Source organism: Nansenia antarctica (genome assembly GCF_963989245.1).
Source record: "Nansenia antarctica genome assembly, chromosome: 1".
Classification (NCBI taxonomy): domain Eukaryota; kingdom Metazoa; phylum Chordata; class Actinopteri; order Argentiniformes; family Microstomatidae; genus Nansenia; species Nansenia antarctica.
Genome location: NC_137674.1, coordinates 36,525,313 through 36,541,505, shown reverse-complemented (window position 1 = coordinate 36,541,505; position 16,193 = coordinate 36,525,313). Strand labels below are relative to the sequence as shown.

At 47.6% G+C, this 16,193-nt stretch overlaps 1 protein-coding gene across 1 annotated transcript in view; it reads left to right on the top strand.

The window, feature by feature from the left end:
- Positions 1-288: 288 nt before the first annotated feature.
- Positions 289-16,193, top strand: part of LOC308171069 (protein jagged-2-like) — a gene marked incomplete at both ends in the record, with an annotated part of 42,975 nt that continues 27,070 nt past the window's right edge. The window contains 3 exon segments of the mRNA XM_080545941.1: positions 289-357; positions 1,139-1,474; positions 12,312-12,372. Of these exon segments, the coding sequence (XP_080402067.1) occupies positions 289-357; positions 1,139-1,474; positions 12,312-12,372 (466 nt within the window).

Genomic DNA, 16,193 nt, shown 5'->3' with positions numbered 1-16,193 from the left:
TGTTGAGTGACTCTGACGGTGGGCGAAAGTCGTGCGTCTGGACCAGCAGCAGTGCGCTGTGCGCGTGTCTCCCAGCCCGTACGCATCTTCTTCTTGTTTCTCTCTCTCCTTCATTCGTGGAAGATAAGTAAGAGGATACAAGAGGGAATAGATCACGCTTTTTCGTAACCGTTGCATGCCCGGGAGAAGAGGATAGAAGAGGATACAAATACAATCGCCGGTTCAACGGCAGTTTTAAAGAAATAAAGACATTTTCCTGATGGTAGCCTATACTGATCAAACGGAGACATGTGGAATTGTATGGGGAATAAGAATCGCTTCTCAATAGTGTGTCTGCTGCTGGCCTTGTGGGCTGAGGTGAGAGAACTTTTTTATTAATTTATTTTTTTGTTATAATATTGGAGGGTATTTAACATGTATTGTCGTCTGAGCGTATGGGTCCGCTAGACAACGAGGGCTCATTCATTTTTGTAAATCCAATTTGATAGAATTCCTTCCCTAATGAAATTACGTGGTCGTCAGTTATATCATGTGATCTTGGTATTTCTTACTTGAGAGCTTTTCCTTCAAATGGATGAATCTTGCTTTCTGCAGTCTGTCCAGTTGTCTACTCAGAGTCTCTCAATGCAACCGATGTACCGAGAAACTAGTTAATTATTCAATGCCAACACAAGATGTTGTAGATACGTTTATTATATCACACACGGCAATATTATGAAACAAGTTTAATCAACACACATCAACTTTTAAACTTCTCACTTCTCATGTTTGTTTATTATGGATTAACACTCTTAAAACAAGCGTGTGGGAATCATACGTATGTGTAAAAAAAATAATATATATATATATATATGCCCAGGAGTAGGTCTATTTATGACTAAATATGCATAACATTTTTGTGGGGGGAAAGTTACGGTGTCAACATGCAATACTGTACTATACGACTGTACATACATGCGCTTCGTGTACGTTTTCTATTCAAACATTATTTTTTTAGCTACAAGTCCTATATTTACGACTAAATATGCATTTTTGCGGGGGGAAAGTTAAGGTGTCAACATGCATTACTGTACTATACGACTGTACATACATAAGAGCGCTTCATGTAACGTTTCTCTATTCAAACGTTTATTTTTAGTTGTCCCAGTCTTCGGGCTATTTCGAGCTGCAGCTGATCGCGGTGCAGAACAGGAACGGGGAGCTGCGGGACGGGGACTGCTGCGACGGCGACGACAGGGACGCGCAGGACCTCCGCTGCACCGCGGACGAGTGCGACACCTACTTCAAGGTGTGCCTGAAGGAATACCAGACGGAGGTCACGACCACGGGCTTGTGCACCTACGGGACTGGATCTACTAACGTTATCGGTGGGAATACTTTTCAATTTCAAAAGAACTCCAAAACGAGCGGCAGCCAGAACCGACAAATCAATGAAGCTGGGAAGATTGTCATCCCGTTCCAGTTCGCCTGGCCGGTAAGTTTTATAGTATATATATATATATACCCCATAATAACATCATTGAATTACCATATTATTATGGGACTGTTATTTGAATTAGCATATTATTATGGGACTGTTATTATTCATTTGCGCCGCGTGCCATAATTTGTGACCACTTGGGAAACTTTGACGTGACGCGACAAGCGCCGCGCGTGTAGGAAGTGTGTCTGCCTGATAAGGTGCGTGTTAGGATGTGCTCTAGGATGTGCTCACATGTGAGAAACATCACGTCTATCTCAGTCTAAGAAACATCATGTCTATTTAAATTTGATATGACCAAGTGCATTTAGGATGCACACAAGTTGCACACTAGTGCACACCACCTCTCTCTCTCTCTCTCTCTCTCTCTCTCTCTCTCTCTCTCTCTCTCTCTCTCTCTCTCTTTCTCTCTCTCTCTCTCTCTCTCTCTCTCTCTCTCTCTCTCACACACACACACACTCTCATACACACGCACAGAAAGTACCTGTTCAGCATTCAACAATGTGACATAAAGTCACTGATGCGTGTCTTATCCTGCTCCTATCCTTTGGAAATAGGATAGGATACACACGCTGGTGGCTAGCATTCATCTGGCACACAGCATCACAACAGCAATAACCAGCAACTCAGCCTCTCTCCTTTCCACGCTCCAACAGTTTGTCAAACCTCAAACACACACACAGAGAGAGAGAGAGGATAGAGAGAGATCATCAAATTAGAAAAAGGGCAACAGCATCACCCGCATCAAGAAACGACACCGCAGTAGAACAGCAGCCGCAGATGACCTAATCCCGTTCGTCCCTCATATCAGAAAACACAAACGTTGGCTCCTTTGTGCGGTTGGCTGGCTACGTGACCTCCCCATTCATCTCCATTCATCTCTCCCCACCGTCAGCTGTCAGGGGGAAGGAAAAATGGAAGTAGTAAGTCGGGGGCCCCAAGCAGATACGGTTACCACTAAGTTGTGTGTGACATAGGGAGTGGATATCGGTGTCACCGTCTAACTCAAACAAGTGAAGATCCCCTGATCCACCTGGGATGGGGGGGGGAGGGAGGGAGGGAGGGGTGGAGGGGGGGGATGCCTTTACCTCCAGCGCTCTCAGGTTCAGCGCTCTGCTCACCGCGGTCGGCCCCATTGTGTGGCTATTCACCGGGTCAGTATTGTCCTCTGTGTGCGGCGGAACAAAAGAGGGGGATTGGTTGTTCAGACCTTATTGAACCCCTTGAAGTTCTGCATTTAGTTTTTTTTGACGAGGCAACCGTCACTGGGGACATCAGCGGATGTTATAAATAGGTCTCTTGAGAGAGTTAGTCGAGAAAGAAATAAGTCTATACATTCATAACTACTCTATGTTATAGGCTATTATTAGAGTCTATAAGCACTGTGGCTGTTGTTTGAAGCACAGCTTCACGAAACTACGGTGTACAAGGGTTGTATTTTTGTATTTTTGGGGGGGTTTGAGCTGAAACCAGCAGGGTATAAACCAGCAGTTTGAAACCAGCAGGGTGTGCTAAGCCAGCTAGGTAGCCTCTCCCCTGTCCTGTTCATGCCCAGAGGTGACTTTGTCTGGGTGGATGTGTTTTTTTAACCCCTCCAGTAGAACGAACACACCATACCAGACCTCACTAACCCCTCCAGTAGAACGAACACACCATACCAGACCTCACTAGAAACCACCAGTACATGACAGTTCTAGTTTGAATGTGATTTGTGTGTGTTATGGTTGTAGGCTATTCGTTGCTTAGAGATGTCCTGGTCTCCTAACAGCCCCCCTTCCACCCCCCCCCCCGCCCTCCTCTGCTCTACATATTTATTTTTTATATATACAAAAAAAAGCTCTCTACAGCTGCTAGCGAGCAGCTAGTCACAGATCGGCTGTGGATCGCGAAGGATACGGCTGTTCACTGTTACCCTGACTGACAGTCGTAAACGCGGTTCGTACGATGATGTCGTGATGCCCTGGAGTTCTGTGATGACATCACAGGTTGGTCAGAGTAGAGAGAGAGAGAGATCTGGGCCAATGGCCTCCTGACGTGAATTAGAGAGAAGAAGAGAAGAAAGCCTTTTGTTCTTCTGCCACTCAGTGATGATTTCCTCTCTTCATGTTTTAAACCCCCCCCCCCCCCAGGGGGCTGCTGGGTCTTCAGTGACATCTCTCTCTCTCCTGGAACGAGGTGAGGGATGCTGCCTGCCCCCCCCACGACCCTCCCCGCCCGGGATGCTGGTTAAGAGATTCTGCCCCCCCCCACCAGAGATTCTGGTTAACAGAGTCCCCCCCCCCCTCACCCCCCCACCAGGGATGCTGGTTAAGAGAGGCCCCCCCCCCCCCCACCAGGGATGCTGGTTAACAGAGCCCCCCCCCACCAGGGATGCTGGTTAAGAGAGGCTGCCCCCCACCCCCCACCAGGGATGCTGGTTAACAGAGGGCCCCCCACCCCCCGAGAGGGTCTTGTCACGAGGAGAGGAGGTTATTTTTAGTCCCTCAGTCTCTCAAAAGAGTCACTTAAGACGCTCCAGTGTTTGACTCCCGGAGAAGAAACAGGCATCTCATTCTTGCCCCTTCCTCCTTTCCTCCTCCTTATTCTCTCGGGGGGTATTTTTAGCCCCAGACTGTCCTCCCCTCACCCCTCCCTGAGAGTAAATCAAGGATGAGGGGGTTTAATCTCCAGTTTCATAGCTGTTTTTTTCTCTTTTCTTTTCTTTGCTCTTAGCGTCATCTCTCCTTCCCTCTCTCCCAGCTCTGACAGCCTGAGCGCTCCAGAGGTTTAACATCTGCTCCAACACAACAACCATGACCTTTACCTTTTACTATCACAATGTGGTGAAATAATTTATATTTATGTGCTATAAAATATAAAATAATAAACTATGGCTTAATGCTGCAGTAAGCGTTTTCTCTCCTGGACTCTTGGACTCTTGGATGACATTGATGGTTAGATGGGGGAGGTTTCTAATGGAAATAAAATATTTATTTAATGTCAAAGTGACGCTACTGTATGTGTCAGCCAAGTAAGTAAGTAATGGAATTTATATAGCACATTTACAACGACAAAATAGCCGCCCAAAGTGCTTAACAGAACACTAGTAAAAGAAAACAACAAATAAAAATACACTAAAACCAGGTACAATACAAAATACAGATGCAGAAATTAAAGTGAAGTGCAGAGAAGTGCAGTGTTGGGAGGCAAGCTCACCTCAGCCAAGGATAAGCAAAGCATTATTAAAGCATTTCTATTTCTTAAGTTGAGGTTGTATTTTTTTAGTACTGACGGTCTGGGAGAACTGGGTTTTGAAACGGAGCGCTCTGTGTTTGGCTGTTTGTGCGACATGATTCTCAGATCGGTGACGGTTTTGATTGAACAGCATGGAGAGATAGAGGGGATGTGGTTAGAGAGGGTGTGACCGGTGTCCCTGCTGCCCATCCTCTGCCCCCTGCCCCCCCCCCCCCCCCCCTGCCCCCAACCCTCCTCTCTGGGACACTTTAATAAGCTAAAACCCCGGGTGCCTCTCCTCTGGATGGAGGAGGACAGGCTGAGTTACTGGCTGAGTGGTAGTGAGGTGAGGGGAGGTAGAGGGATGGATGGTGTTGTTTAAAAACCTTGTGCTCCTTCTAATTGTGATGAGGAGGAAAAGCCTGCTCATCTTTCTCCTTGCCTGTGGACTCGAGTGACTGTAGAGTGACTGTCGTCTCGAGTGTGTGTGTGTGTGTGTGTGTGTGTGTGTGTGTGTGTGTCTCGAGTGACTGCCTCCTGTTCCTCTATAGGTTGACCTGGTTCTGCCTGCAGCCCCGTGTAAAATACGCCATTACCTGCCCGCTGAATCTTTAATGGCTTTCTTTCCCACAAAGTAGATTTAGTTTGATTTGCTTTTATGTGTGGTGTTGTGATTCTGTCTGGATGCCTGTCTGAATGTCTGTGTCGGTGGGTGGGTGGGTGGGTGGGTGGGTGGGTGTGTGAGTGAGTGTGAGTGTGTCTGTGTCTGTGTCTGTGTCTGTGTGTGTGTGTGTGTGTGTGTGTGTGTGTGTGTGTCTCGTTTGTGTGTGTGTCTGTGTCTCGTGTGTGTGTGTGTGCGCCTCGTGTGTGTGTGTGTGTGTGTGTGCGTGTGCGTGTCTGTGTCTCTCTCTGTCTCTCTGTCTGTGTGTGTGTGTGCGTGTCTCGTGTCTGTGCCTGTGTGTGTCTCTCCTGTGTGTGTGTGTGTGTGTCTGTGTCTCTCCTGTGTGTGTGTGTGTGTGTCTGTCTCTTGTGTGTGTGTGTGTGTGTGTGTCTGTCTCTCTCTCTGTGTGTCTGTGTCTCGTGTGTGTGTGGGTGTGTGTGTGTGTGTGTGTGTGTATGTGTGTGTTGCAGGTGGTGCTGAGTGCAGCTGTGATTAAAGCATGTTATTACACAGACGCTTTAGTTCTCCACTTGACTCCTGTGGCCTACCTGCTCAAGTTGTTAATGGAGCTCAGCTGCACGGGGGGGGGGTGGGGGGGGCTACAGCAGAGCCCCTCTACTCGGGAGGTGGTGATGGGGGAAGGGGGGGAGGGAGGGGGGGGGGCTGCTTTGTGTTCGGTGCTAATTAAATCCTAGGCTTTATGTATATCATTAACAGAGACCTTCGCTGCCACCCTACAGCTCTCTGTGTCTCTCTCTCTCCCCCCTCCTCTCTCTCTCACTGTCTCTCTCTCTCTCTCTCCCTCCCTCCCTCTCTCTCTCTCTCTCTCTCTCTCTCTCTCTCTCTCTCTCTCTCTCTCTCTCTCTCTCTCCATACCCACCAGCAGCTATCCCAGACAGTAACAGCATTTTATAAACACGCTGTGTTTGAATCTTATAATCCTGTGGTAAAATATTACCATTATTAGTTAGTTCTAGTCTTGTTTTCTTCACTAGGTAATGTGATTAAGCATGACAGCGTTGTGTTGTAGCAAGGAAGGCTAACAGTGAGCTCGTCAGTGACTGCTGTTGGGTTTGTAGAAGGCTGTTGTAACAGCCCTCGAGCTAGCTCTCCCCTGGGAGGGGTGAAGGGGTGAGAGGGCAAGCACATCAGGGTTTCTCAATGATCACAACATCTGGAGACAGTGACCCAGCTGGGTGCCTTTGTTACCCAATCCCTGTTCTGAGGAACCCCTGCAAAGACTGGATTTACAGAATGTAATGTCTGTGTGTGTGTGTGTGTGTGTGTGTGTGTGTGTGTGTGTGTGTATGTGTATGTGTATGTGTATGTGTATGTGTATGTGTATGTGTATGTGTATGTGTATGTGTATGTGTATGTGTCTGTGTCTGTGTCTGTGTCTGTGTCTGTGTCTGTGTCTGTGTGTGTGTGTGTGTGTGTGTGCATGCGAGCTCGCGCGCGTGTGCGTGTGTGTGTGTGTGTGTGTGTGTGTGTGGTGTGTGTTGCGTGGGCTGCTTGTTGCACCAGAGCAGAGCAGCTCATTCCAGTCCATTGTGCTGACTTATCATTGAGAGAATAGGTGGCGCGAGTATGATTCCAATGCTGTTTTATGTCCAATCGCTGCTCAGGGCTAGCATCAGGGCTAACATCAGGGCTAGCATTAGGGCTAGGTAGCATCGAGGAGTGAGTGAGTGGGGTTTTCCCAAACCCTGGGTATCAGTTTCCAAACTGCTCGGAGAAAAGCAGGCTTCCTTAACCCCTTTGTCACTGATGCTTTCAAGCCGAACAATAACTTTATACCTATGCCTTTGTCCTGCAGATATTGTGTTATAAATACAAGTGGGGAGAGAGAAAGAGAGAGAGAGGGGGGGGGGGGGGAGAGATGGAGGGAGAGATGGAGGGAGAGAGTGAGAGGGGGGTAGAGAGAGAGAGAGAGGGAGGGAGATGGGAGAGAGAGAGATGGAAAGAGATGGAGAGAGAGAGCGGTGGAGAGAGAGAGAGAGATGGAGAGAGGGAGAGAGAGAGAGAGGTGGAGAGAGAGAGAGAGAAGATGGCAGCTGTGCTGGGCAGAATGTCAGGAGTGGATTTGAGAGCGTTTACATGGAAGGGGGGGGAGAGAGAGAGAGAGAGAGAGAGAGGGACGGAGGGAGGGATCGAGAGAGAGAGGGAGAGCGTTTACATAAGGCTTCTCTTGTGTTGCTCTCTGCAGTGGGCCTGTGACATATCTGCTGTTCAACGCCTGGCCCAGGTGTTGGGTTTCCTGTCTGAGATGACGGCCTGACAGTCACCACAGAGCTGTGTGACTTATGTCTGCGTCGATGACCGCAAATAGAGGATTCTGGGTAAACAGAAGGACAATGTTACTGTAAACAGGGTTGGGTATTGATGATGTTGGTAGTGAGAGATAGAGAGAGGGAGTGTAGAGAGAGGGAGAGAGGGAGTGTAGAGAAAAGGGAGAGGGAGTGTAGAGAGAGGGAATGTCGGGTTTAGACTTAGATGCTATGCTAGGTTCTTCAGGCACCCACGGCAGTTGGACTTGGAGTTTTGAACGTCCGGCCATTTTCTGGAACCCCTTAATCTTCAGTGATCTCCTTGCAATTATTGAGTCCGAACAATGGACGATCGTTAACAATGGATGGTTTGTTAATCTCTTGACACAAAAAAAGAATCCAAGGAATTCATTGATTGTCCTACCTTGTGGACAATGCTGTTAAAATGTGGCCCAGGGGAGGGGTGTGTGTGTGTGGGTGAGGGGGGGCGGGCATGTGGAGTTTTAACAGCTTGGGCTGAGAGAAAAAATGGCCTAAATTGGGTCATTTTTGCTCTTTTCTGACAGGGGCCATGCTGTAAAAAACAGACGATTTGATTAGCTCTGATTTGATTTGATCGCTGAATGCGGATCCTGTGGAGAGAGAGTTGGTGTGTTGGAGAGGCTTCTTCAGCATGTGAGGGGCTTGTTCTGTTAATAACGTACCGAGCTAACCAGCTCCACTGTACCGTCCAGGGACCCACATGGTTTATTCATGAATGCCGGTCTCCTAACAGGTGTGAGCTGGCAGGTGTTGCTGGTGTTTTTTTTCCCTCCTTTTTTTCTTCTTCTTCTTCTTTTGATCACAACTCTACCAAAGTTGCTAATTGGATCTTTGGCACATTTCTTGTTTCCGTGAAAGAGTGTTTGTTAGTAGAGTGCTAAAAAGAGCTAAATATGAGTCCTAGTCTATTCTTGACCCTGTAGGAGAGAGAGAAGCTTCCCTGTGTTAGGGTCTGACGTCAGGAGGAGGTGCAGTAATGTATTCATTGAACAGGTGTGGCCAGTGAGGGGGGGTGGAGAAGGGGTGGGGGGCACTGAGGAGGACGGGGGGCTCGTGTCTCTCCAGATAATGAAAACTCAAATCCCTCCGACTCCTGTAAATTGGCTCGGAGGTGTCGAGTGTCGACTGGAAACGCGCACCCCCCCCCCCCCTCATCACCCCCCCTGGTCCCCGAAGATCACACCACCGGCACCCAACACTGCTGAGGCCACTCCTCAAGGACACACACTGTAATGTACCCCCCCCCCAGGGACCACCAGGCCAAGCCCAGGGGAGCCCCCAACCCCCCCACGCCCCCATCAGTCACGGCTGTGGTGACATATGGAAGATTGATTAAAGGAAAGATTGATTGATTTAAGATCAACACATCCAGCAATTTTCGCAAATTATCATGAATTATGCCTTTGTGTGGTTTCCAGGCTCATAAATCAATGGGGGGAGGGGGGGGCGGGGGGGCACCACCAGGCCTTGTAACCCAGCCAGAGCTGCTGGTACTGGGCCGGGCCGGTGATGGTAGTGGTTCTGAAGGCTGTGTGGAGACAACAGCAGAAGGGTATCTTCTCTCTCTGCACCATGCTGGGCATTTCATTAAGAACAATGTGGTTTTTGTGTGTTTTTTTAGGCTAAAGGCATTTTTACCCCAAGCTATTTCCCCAATACTTTGCAATGTTCATCTTTAGGTGGCTCAGGTCTTACTCTGGTGGGGGTTGTGGTGGTGTAGAAGACTCGGTGGTGTCCGTGGTTAGAACGGCCCCACTCCTTGGCCCCTCTTCTTCTCTGGTGACTGAGGGCCCCAGGCTTTGGTCAGCTAAGGCTGTAATGAAGGGTTTGGGTTTAGGGGGGGGAGAGATAGACTCTGTGTGTGAACGTCCTTGGGGCCTTGTGAAGGGTTTTGCCTTTGGGGGAAGGGATGGATGGATGGGAGGGATGGGAAGGGAAGATAGACTCTTGTGAACGTCCTTGGGGCCTTTCAAGGGTTTTCTCAAGGGCCTTTCTCCAATGCTTCAGACTTCGGTTTAGAGTGTTTAGAGTGTTTAGAGTGTTTAGACGGTTTAGACGGTTTAGAGTGTTTAGAAGTTTAGACGGTTTAGAGTGTTTAGACAGTTTAGAGTGTTTAGACGGTTTAGAATGTTTAGAAGGTTTAGAAGTTTAGAGTGTTTAGCTGTTTAGACGGTTTAGAACGTTTAGAAGTTTAGAGTGTTTAGACGGTTTAGAGTGTTTAGAAGTTTAGTGTTTAGAAGTTTAGAGTGTTTAGACGGTTTAGAGTGTTTAGAAGTTTAGAGTGTTTAGAAGTTTAGAGGGTTTAGAGTGTTTAGACGGTTTAGAGTGTTTAGAAGGATTAGAGTGTTAGGGTTAGTGTCTGTGTGGCAAGGTGGTGTGGTGTAGAGATCAATCTTGAGATCCATCTTGGGGTGCTGTTGCCCTAGGCCCATCCTACCCATTCCCAGACCATTCCAGCCGCCATAGTGACAAGTCCAGATGAAAATAGTAAAGATAGATAGTTAACCTATGTCCAGATGAAGATAGTAAAGATAGATAGTTAACCTATGTCCAGATGAAGATAGTAAAGATAGATAGTTAACCTAAGTCCAGATGAAGATAGTAAAGATAGATAGTTAACCTATGTCCAGATGAAGATAGTAAAGATAGAGTTCACCTATGTCCAGATGAAGATAGTAAAGGGGGGGTATTCCTTCAGTTTCATGTCCCTTTCTGGGCACGCGAAGGTGGAAGAAGGACAGGAAATGGAATTGGTTTCCTGCCTGCTTCCCTCTCTAGTCTGTGGTAGATGTAGTAGATGTAGATGTATCTGTGGTAAGATATATCTGTGGTAAGATGTATCTGTGGTAAGATGTATCTGTGGTAAGATGTATCTGTGGTAAGATGTATCTGTGGTAAGATGTATCTGTGGTAAGATGTATCTGTAGTAAGATGTATCTGTGGTAAGATGTATCTGTGGTAAGATGTATCTCTGGTAGATGTATCTGTGGTAAGATGTATCTGTGGTAAGATGTATCTGTGGTAGATGTATCTCTGGTAAGATGTATCTGTGGTAGATGTGATCTGAGCTGTGGTTGGTTTTTTAACGACATTTCCCTCAGAGTCCCTCAACGAGTTTGTCTGAGCTTGACATCAGTGTGTTCCTCTCTGTGTGTGTCTGGTGCTGGGTGCTCTTGGAGTTGAGGTCATAAAAGGTTTCTCTGGTCAATTAGAGACCACAGACTGGTGTTCCCCTCCACTCTAATCAGCTGGCTGTGTAATCTCGGCCTCAGACGGAGACTCGGGGGCGTGGGAACCAACATCTGTTGGACTGGGCCTATTCAGATGTCAGAAAGGCAGCTCCTTTTTTTTTTTTTTTTTTTTTTTTTTACAATATGTTTCTTGAGTTTTTGAAAAAGATAAAACTAATCTTGAAAAAATGTGTAATAATTATATATATATATGTATACAAGCAAATCACCAGAATTACCATACATACATATGCTACATACATTGATGGAGAGGCAATAATATAACTCTATAGTAATCAATAATATAGCACATATATACACATACAAAATAAAGGAGAGAGAGAAAAAAAAAGAAAAAGGAGAGAGAAGTAAAGAAAAGGGTACATTGCAACAGATACGTTAGTTATATCCAACTCTACACTACTCCTGGTCACACAATTCAACTGCTCAAATGGCTTATTACACAGTTTATAACTGTTCATACCCAGATTTCCTTTTTTTGGGGTGTGTTTACTGATATCTGTGTTTACTATGTATATAAATATATATATGTACTTATGTACTTATGTACTTATATATATATATATATATATATATACTATATAGCACCCTTTGGAATTCAGATGAACAAAGTCTGCCGCTATTGAATGTAGAATATATTTTTTAATATATTGAATTCTGAATCTCTTCAGAAAAGCAGGTCGATGCAAAGATGCTGTGTCATGCTTTTGAGGAAATAATAATATCCCAGTCCTGGGATAGTGAGTGTATTGTACAGCTCAGCCTGTGCCCATCACAGCCTATAATATCCCAGTACTGGGTGGGAGAGTGAGTGTATTATCCCAGTACTGGGTGGGATAGTGAGTGTATTGTACAGCCGGGCCCGGGCCCAGCCACAGCCTAGTCATCAGTGTGTCAGGGGGAAGGTTGCTGGTGGGACATGTTTACTCCCACAGCAGTTGCACTTGTTAACTAGCCTCAGGCTCAGATCCAGCTAATCAGTGACAGCAGTGTGGGAACCAAAAGTATGTTCCCACCAGGAACATGATTTACTGTGTGTGTGTGTGTGTGTGTGTGTGTGTATGTGTGTATGTGTGTGGGTGTGTGTGTGTGTGTGTGTGGGTGTGTGTTTGTGTTTGTGTGCGCGCGTGTTCTTCTGTGTGTGTGTGTGTGTGTGTGTGTGTGTGTGTTCCTCTCAGACTGCGCCTGTACCGTGTGTGTGTGTGTTCTTCTGTGTGTGTGTGCGCGTGAGTTCTTCTGTGTGTGTGTGTTCCTCCTAGACTGCGGCCGTACCTTGTGTGTGTGTGTGTGTGTGTGTGTTCTTCTGTGTGTGTGTGTGTGTGTGTGTGTGTGTGTGAGTGTGTGTGTGAACTCTGATAGCCCTCTGATGATGATTCCCTCTCTCTCCTCTCTTCCAGCGGGCGTACACACTGATCGTGGAGGCTTGGGACTGGGACAACGGCACACACAACAGCAACGGTGAGTACCGGCCGCCCTCCCTGGTCTACCCCCCTCCCTCTCTGCTACCTTCCCTGGTGTCTAACCCTAACCCTGCTACCACAGGAGAGGAGAGAAACACAGCTTAGACAGGATTTAATTACGAGGAGAGAGAGAGAGAGAGACGTTATGAAAGGGCGGTGGTGGTTATGGGAGTGGTTGGGTCGTAACCCTGACGTTGTTAGTGTCTGTATCACATACTGTACAGCAGTGGTTCTCAAACCTCTCCTCGGGGACCCCCAGCCGCTCCACATATCTGATCTGTTCCACCACCAGCACACCTGATTCAACTGATGATTTTTGTATCGGACCCCGGGAAGACTAGCTAATGTCATGGCATTAGCTAATGGGGATCCTAATAAACAAACAAACAAACTAACTAATCAAGTACAAATCATAATTGCTTTCTTTGTACTTGATTAGTTGAATCAGGTGTGCTGGTGGTGGAACAGATCAAATATGTGGAGCAGCTGGGGGTCCCCGAGGAGAGGTTTGAGAACCGCTGCTGTATAGAAGAACCAAGAGGAGGGGGGGTGTGAAAGGTGGTCGCAAAAGAAACGGGGGCTGTGTTGTACTTTGGAATCTCTTCTCCTTCTAATGGCGCTTTTCCACTACGTTGCAGACCTGGTGCTGACCTGGTGCTGACCCAGGTCTGCCCGCTTCGGTCCCCTTTTCCATTCGTCGGTCCGGGTCGCTTCAGTCCTAGGTCCCAGGTACCACATCCGAGCAGGGTCCCAGGGTCCCAGGTCCCAGGTCCCACACCGTTGATTGGTCAATGGACAATCGTCATCCCATGTCCCATCCCATATTATTTCTTCACAACCGCCATCTTGAAAATACCACATTCACTAGGAAAATGTCACTACATTTTCTGTAATAGCTTATTAATAAAGATTCGGAAAATTATGCTGACCATCGTATTATCTTAGTTTAATGTCATTTCAATGAATCATATAACTTTTATTTACAACAAGCACAACACAAAAATCGCTATTATGCACCGTGTTTGTCCGTGAATAACACCGGCTGTGGAGGTGGTAAAAAAACACAATACTCCTTTGCTAACTTCACCATCTGTCTACGGTCATTTTGAGCCCTTAACCACCGCGCTGACACCCCGAGAAGTTATGCTTTTAACCGTAAACTCGATGAACCGGGAGTTCGCCGGCAGCCGTCCAGCCATTTTCACCATTCACTCATGAGTCAAATGCCGGTTTTAACAGGGAATTCGCTCCGCGCTGTGTCCACGGTGATAGGAGTGGAGGATCGACTCCATTCAAAAACTTTTGAATTCCCTGGCTTCTCCTCTTTCCGGACACGTTTGAATTGTTATCCTAACCCCCGGTAAACCGAAGTTATTAACCCGCAAACGGCACCGTGTTTGTCTGTGAATAACACCGGCTGTGTCATGAGTCAAATTCCGGTAGATTCTCGTCTTGTCGGCGTTTCCCGATGATGATACTACAGTTCATAAAGCAGACAAGTGAAGGCAGTGGTTTTAAGGGTTCAAAAAACATGACTTTATTATGTGTACATAGCTTCCTCTCTCTCTTTCTCTTTCTCTCCAAAAAAATCACTGCTGTTGCTGTGTACACCCGGAAGCTTTTTGCCAGGCTGCGTGTGACGCGTAACTCCGCCTACTATCCTCTACTCCTCCTACTAGTCCGGGTCGGTTTGTGTAATGGAAACCAGAACAGATCAAAAGTGACCCGACCTGACCCGACCCGACCTGACCCGACCCGGGCCGGTCAATGGAAAAGCGCCATAAGATAAGGCGGCGGCCATTTTGGCCCTTAAGATCAGTCAGTCACCCCCTCTCAGATGTCAGGTGTGTGTGGATGTGTGTGATGTCACAGGTGCAGGCCTTGAGGAGGTCTTGGGGGGGGGGGGTGAGATCTCTTGAGTGTCTCTTTTTCTTGAACCTTAATTAAAGGTGACTGTTGGAGGAGAGCTCTGTGTTGGAGCTGTAAGTTAAGACGTGAGGCGGCTGCTTCTGCGCTATGTGCTACACGCAGCTATATCCTGTTTTTACTTGCACAGTTCTCTCTCACCTTGAGTCGTGTTTTGTCTTTGTTCGAAAGCGCTGCCGGGGAAGAAAGGTTGATTAAAGGAATGTAATCTGCGTCGATACGAAACCGAGAGTAGGTGTTGGCTCTCTCTCTCTCTCTCTCTCTCTCTCTCTCTCCGATCGAGTTATGCTAGATTTAGGCCAAGTTTGAACCACGCAGGCAAGATCATTGGGTGACCCAACCTGCCTTTGGTCTTTTCGCGTGTTTACCGCGCAGTGAACGAACATGCGATGGATAGATAAACAAATCCTTGCTTAGCCATAAAATAGCTGTCCGGCTTTCACTATTGTGTGTTACCAAGCCCATGATAAGCCATGACTCCTACAGAGAACATTCTAGATCATCTCAGGGAACAATGGTGTGGCTCCATACAACAAAGCGTGTCATTCCCCAGACCCGTACAGACCCGTAAGAGACGTAACAGTAACACTCCCCTCTCTCTCTCTCTCTCTCTCTCTCTCTCTCTCTCTCTCTCTCTCTCTCTCTCTCTCTCTCTCTCTCTCTCTCTCTCTCTGTGTGTCTGTGTATTAAACCCTTCAACATGATCAGTGTTCGGTTAGTTTAAATCACATGTAATCCCTTCCACTTTCAAGCTTAAGTCTCTCTCTGCGGTGGTGGTGGGTGAGACTTAAGAGACCACCCTGGAAAAATGTGTTTCCGGTAAAAATCACGAGGACTTTAAGACGACAGGCCCCTGTTGTCTGTTGATTGATACGACGTTCCTTTGGGATATGCTAACGCTACACATTCCGACGCTAAGGGCGGAGGGAAGGGTGCTACTGGTTGTCCGTCGTGACTGATGGCTGGTACCACCACCGCGGCAAGGGCTCACCCCCCCCCCCCCCCCAGCCTGAGGGGACTGTGTGTGCGAGAGAGAGACATGTTTGTGTGCTCTCTCTCTCTCCCTTACGTCTCTATATAAAGCCCTGTGAGTACATCACCTCGTTAAGCCATTAATTATGGACCGCAGCAGCCAGCTCTTTTTTCTTTCCACTTGATGTCTGTCTGCTAATTACCCTCGCGGCAGCAGCTGCTACCGGCTACTGAGTAGCACGCCACTTCATTATCTGTCTCTCTCTCTCCCGCTCGCTAGCTCCGCTCGCTAGCTAGCCGAGCGACGACCCTCTTGACAGGAGGCAGCCCAGGACTGCAGGCTGATTTTAGCCAAGCGTGTCTGTGTCTCTCTCTCTGAAGCTGTGACTGGTGGGGGGGGGGTACTAGCTGTGACTGGTGGGGTGGGGGGGGGGGGGGTAGTCACGCTGGCCTTGAAGGCTTTGAAGGCCACCTGTACCGTGGCAGCATTGCATTCAGAGGGCTGGCTGGTTATTGACGAGGGGGGGGCCTTGGGAGGCCTGGGATTCCTGGTGTGAGAGCTATCGTGTTTGATTGATTCTTGCCTTGGCACGGTGTGCGGGGGGGGGGGGTGGGGGGGGGGGGGCGCTTGATGACTTGTTCAGAGGCGACGTCTGATGTCAGTCGACTGTTGGGAGCTAAAAGCTAAAGGTGTGAAAGGGTTGTTGTTGTTGTTGTTGATTAGGGCCTTGTGTTGTTGTTGTTGTTGATTAGGGCCTTGTGTTGTTGTTGTTGATTAGGGCCTTGTGTTGTTGTTGTTGTTCATTAGGGTGCCTTGTGTTTGTTGTTGTTGTTGTTGTTCATTAGGGCCTTGTGTTGTTGTTGTTGTTGTTGATTAGGGCCTTGTGTTGTCTTGTGGCCTTGCTTGTTTCTCAAGCCTGG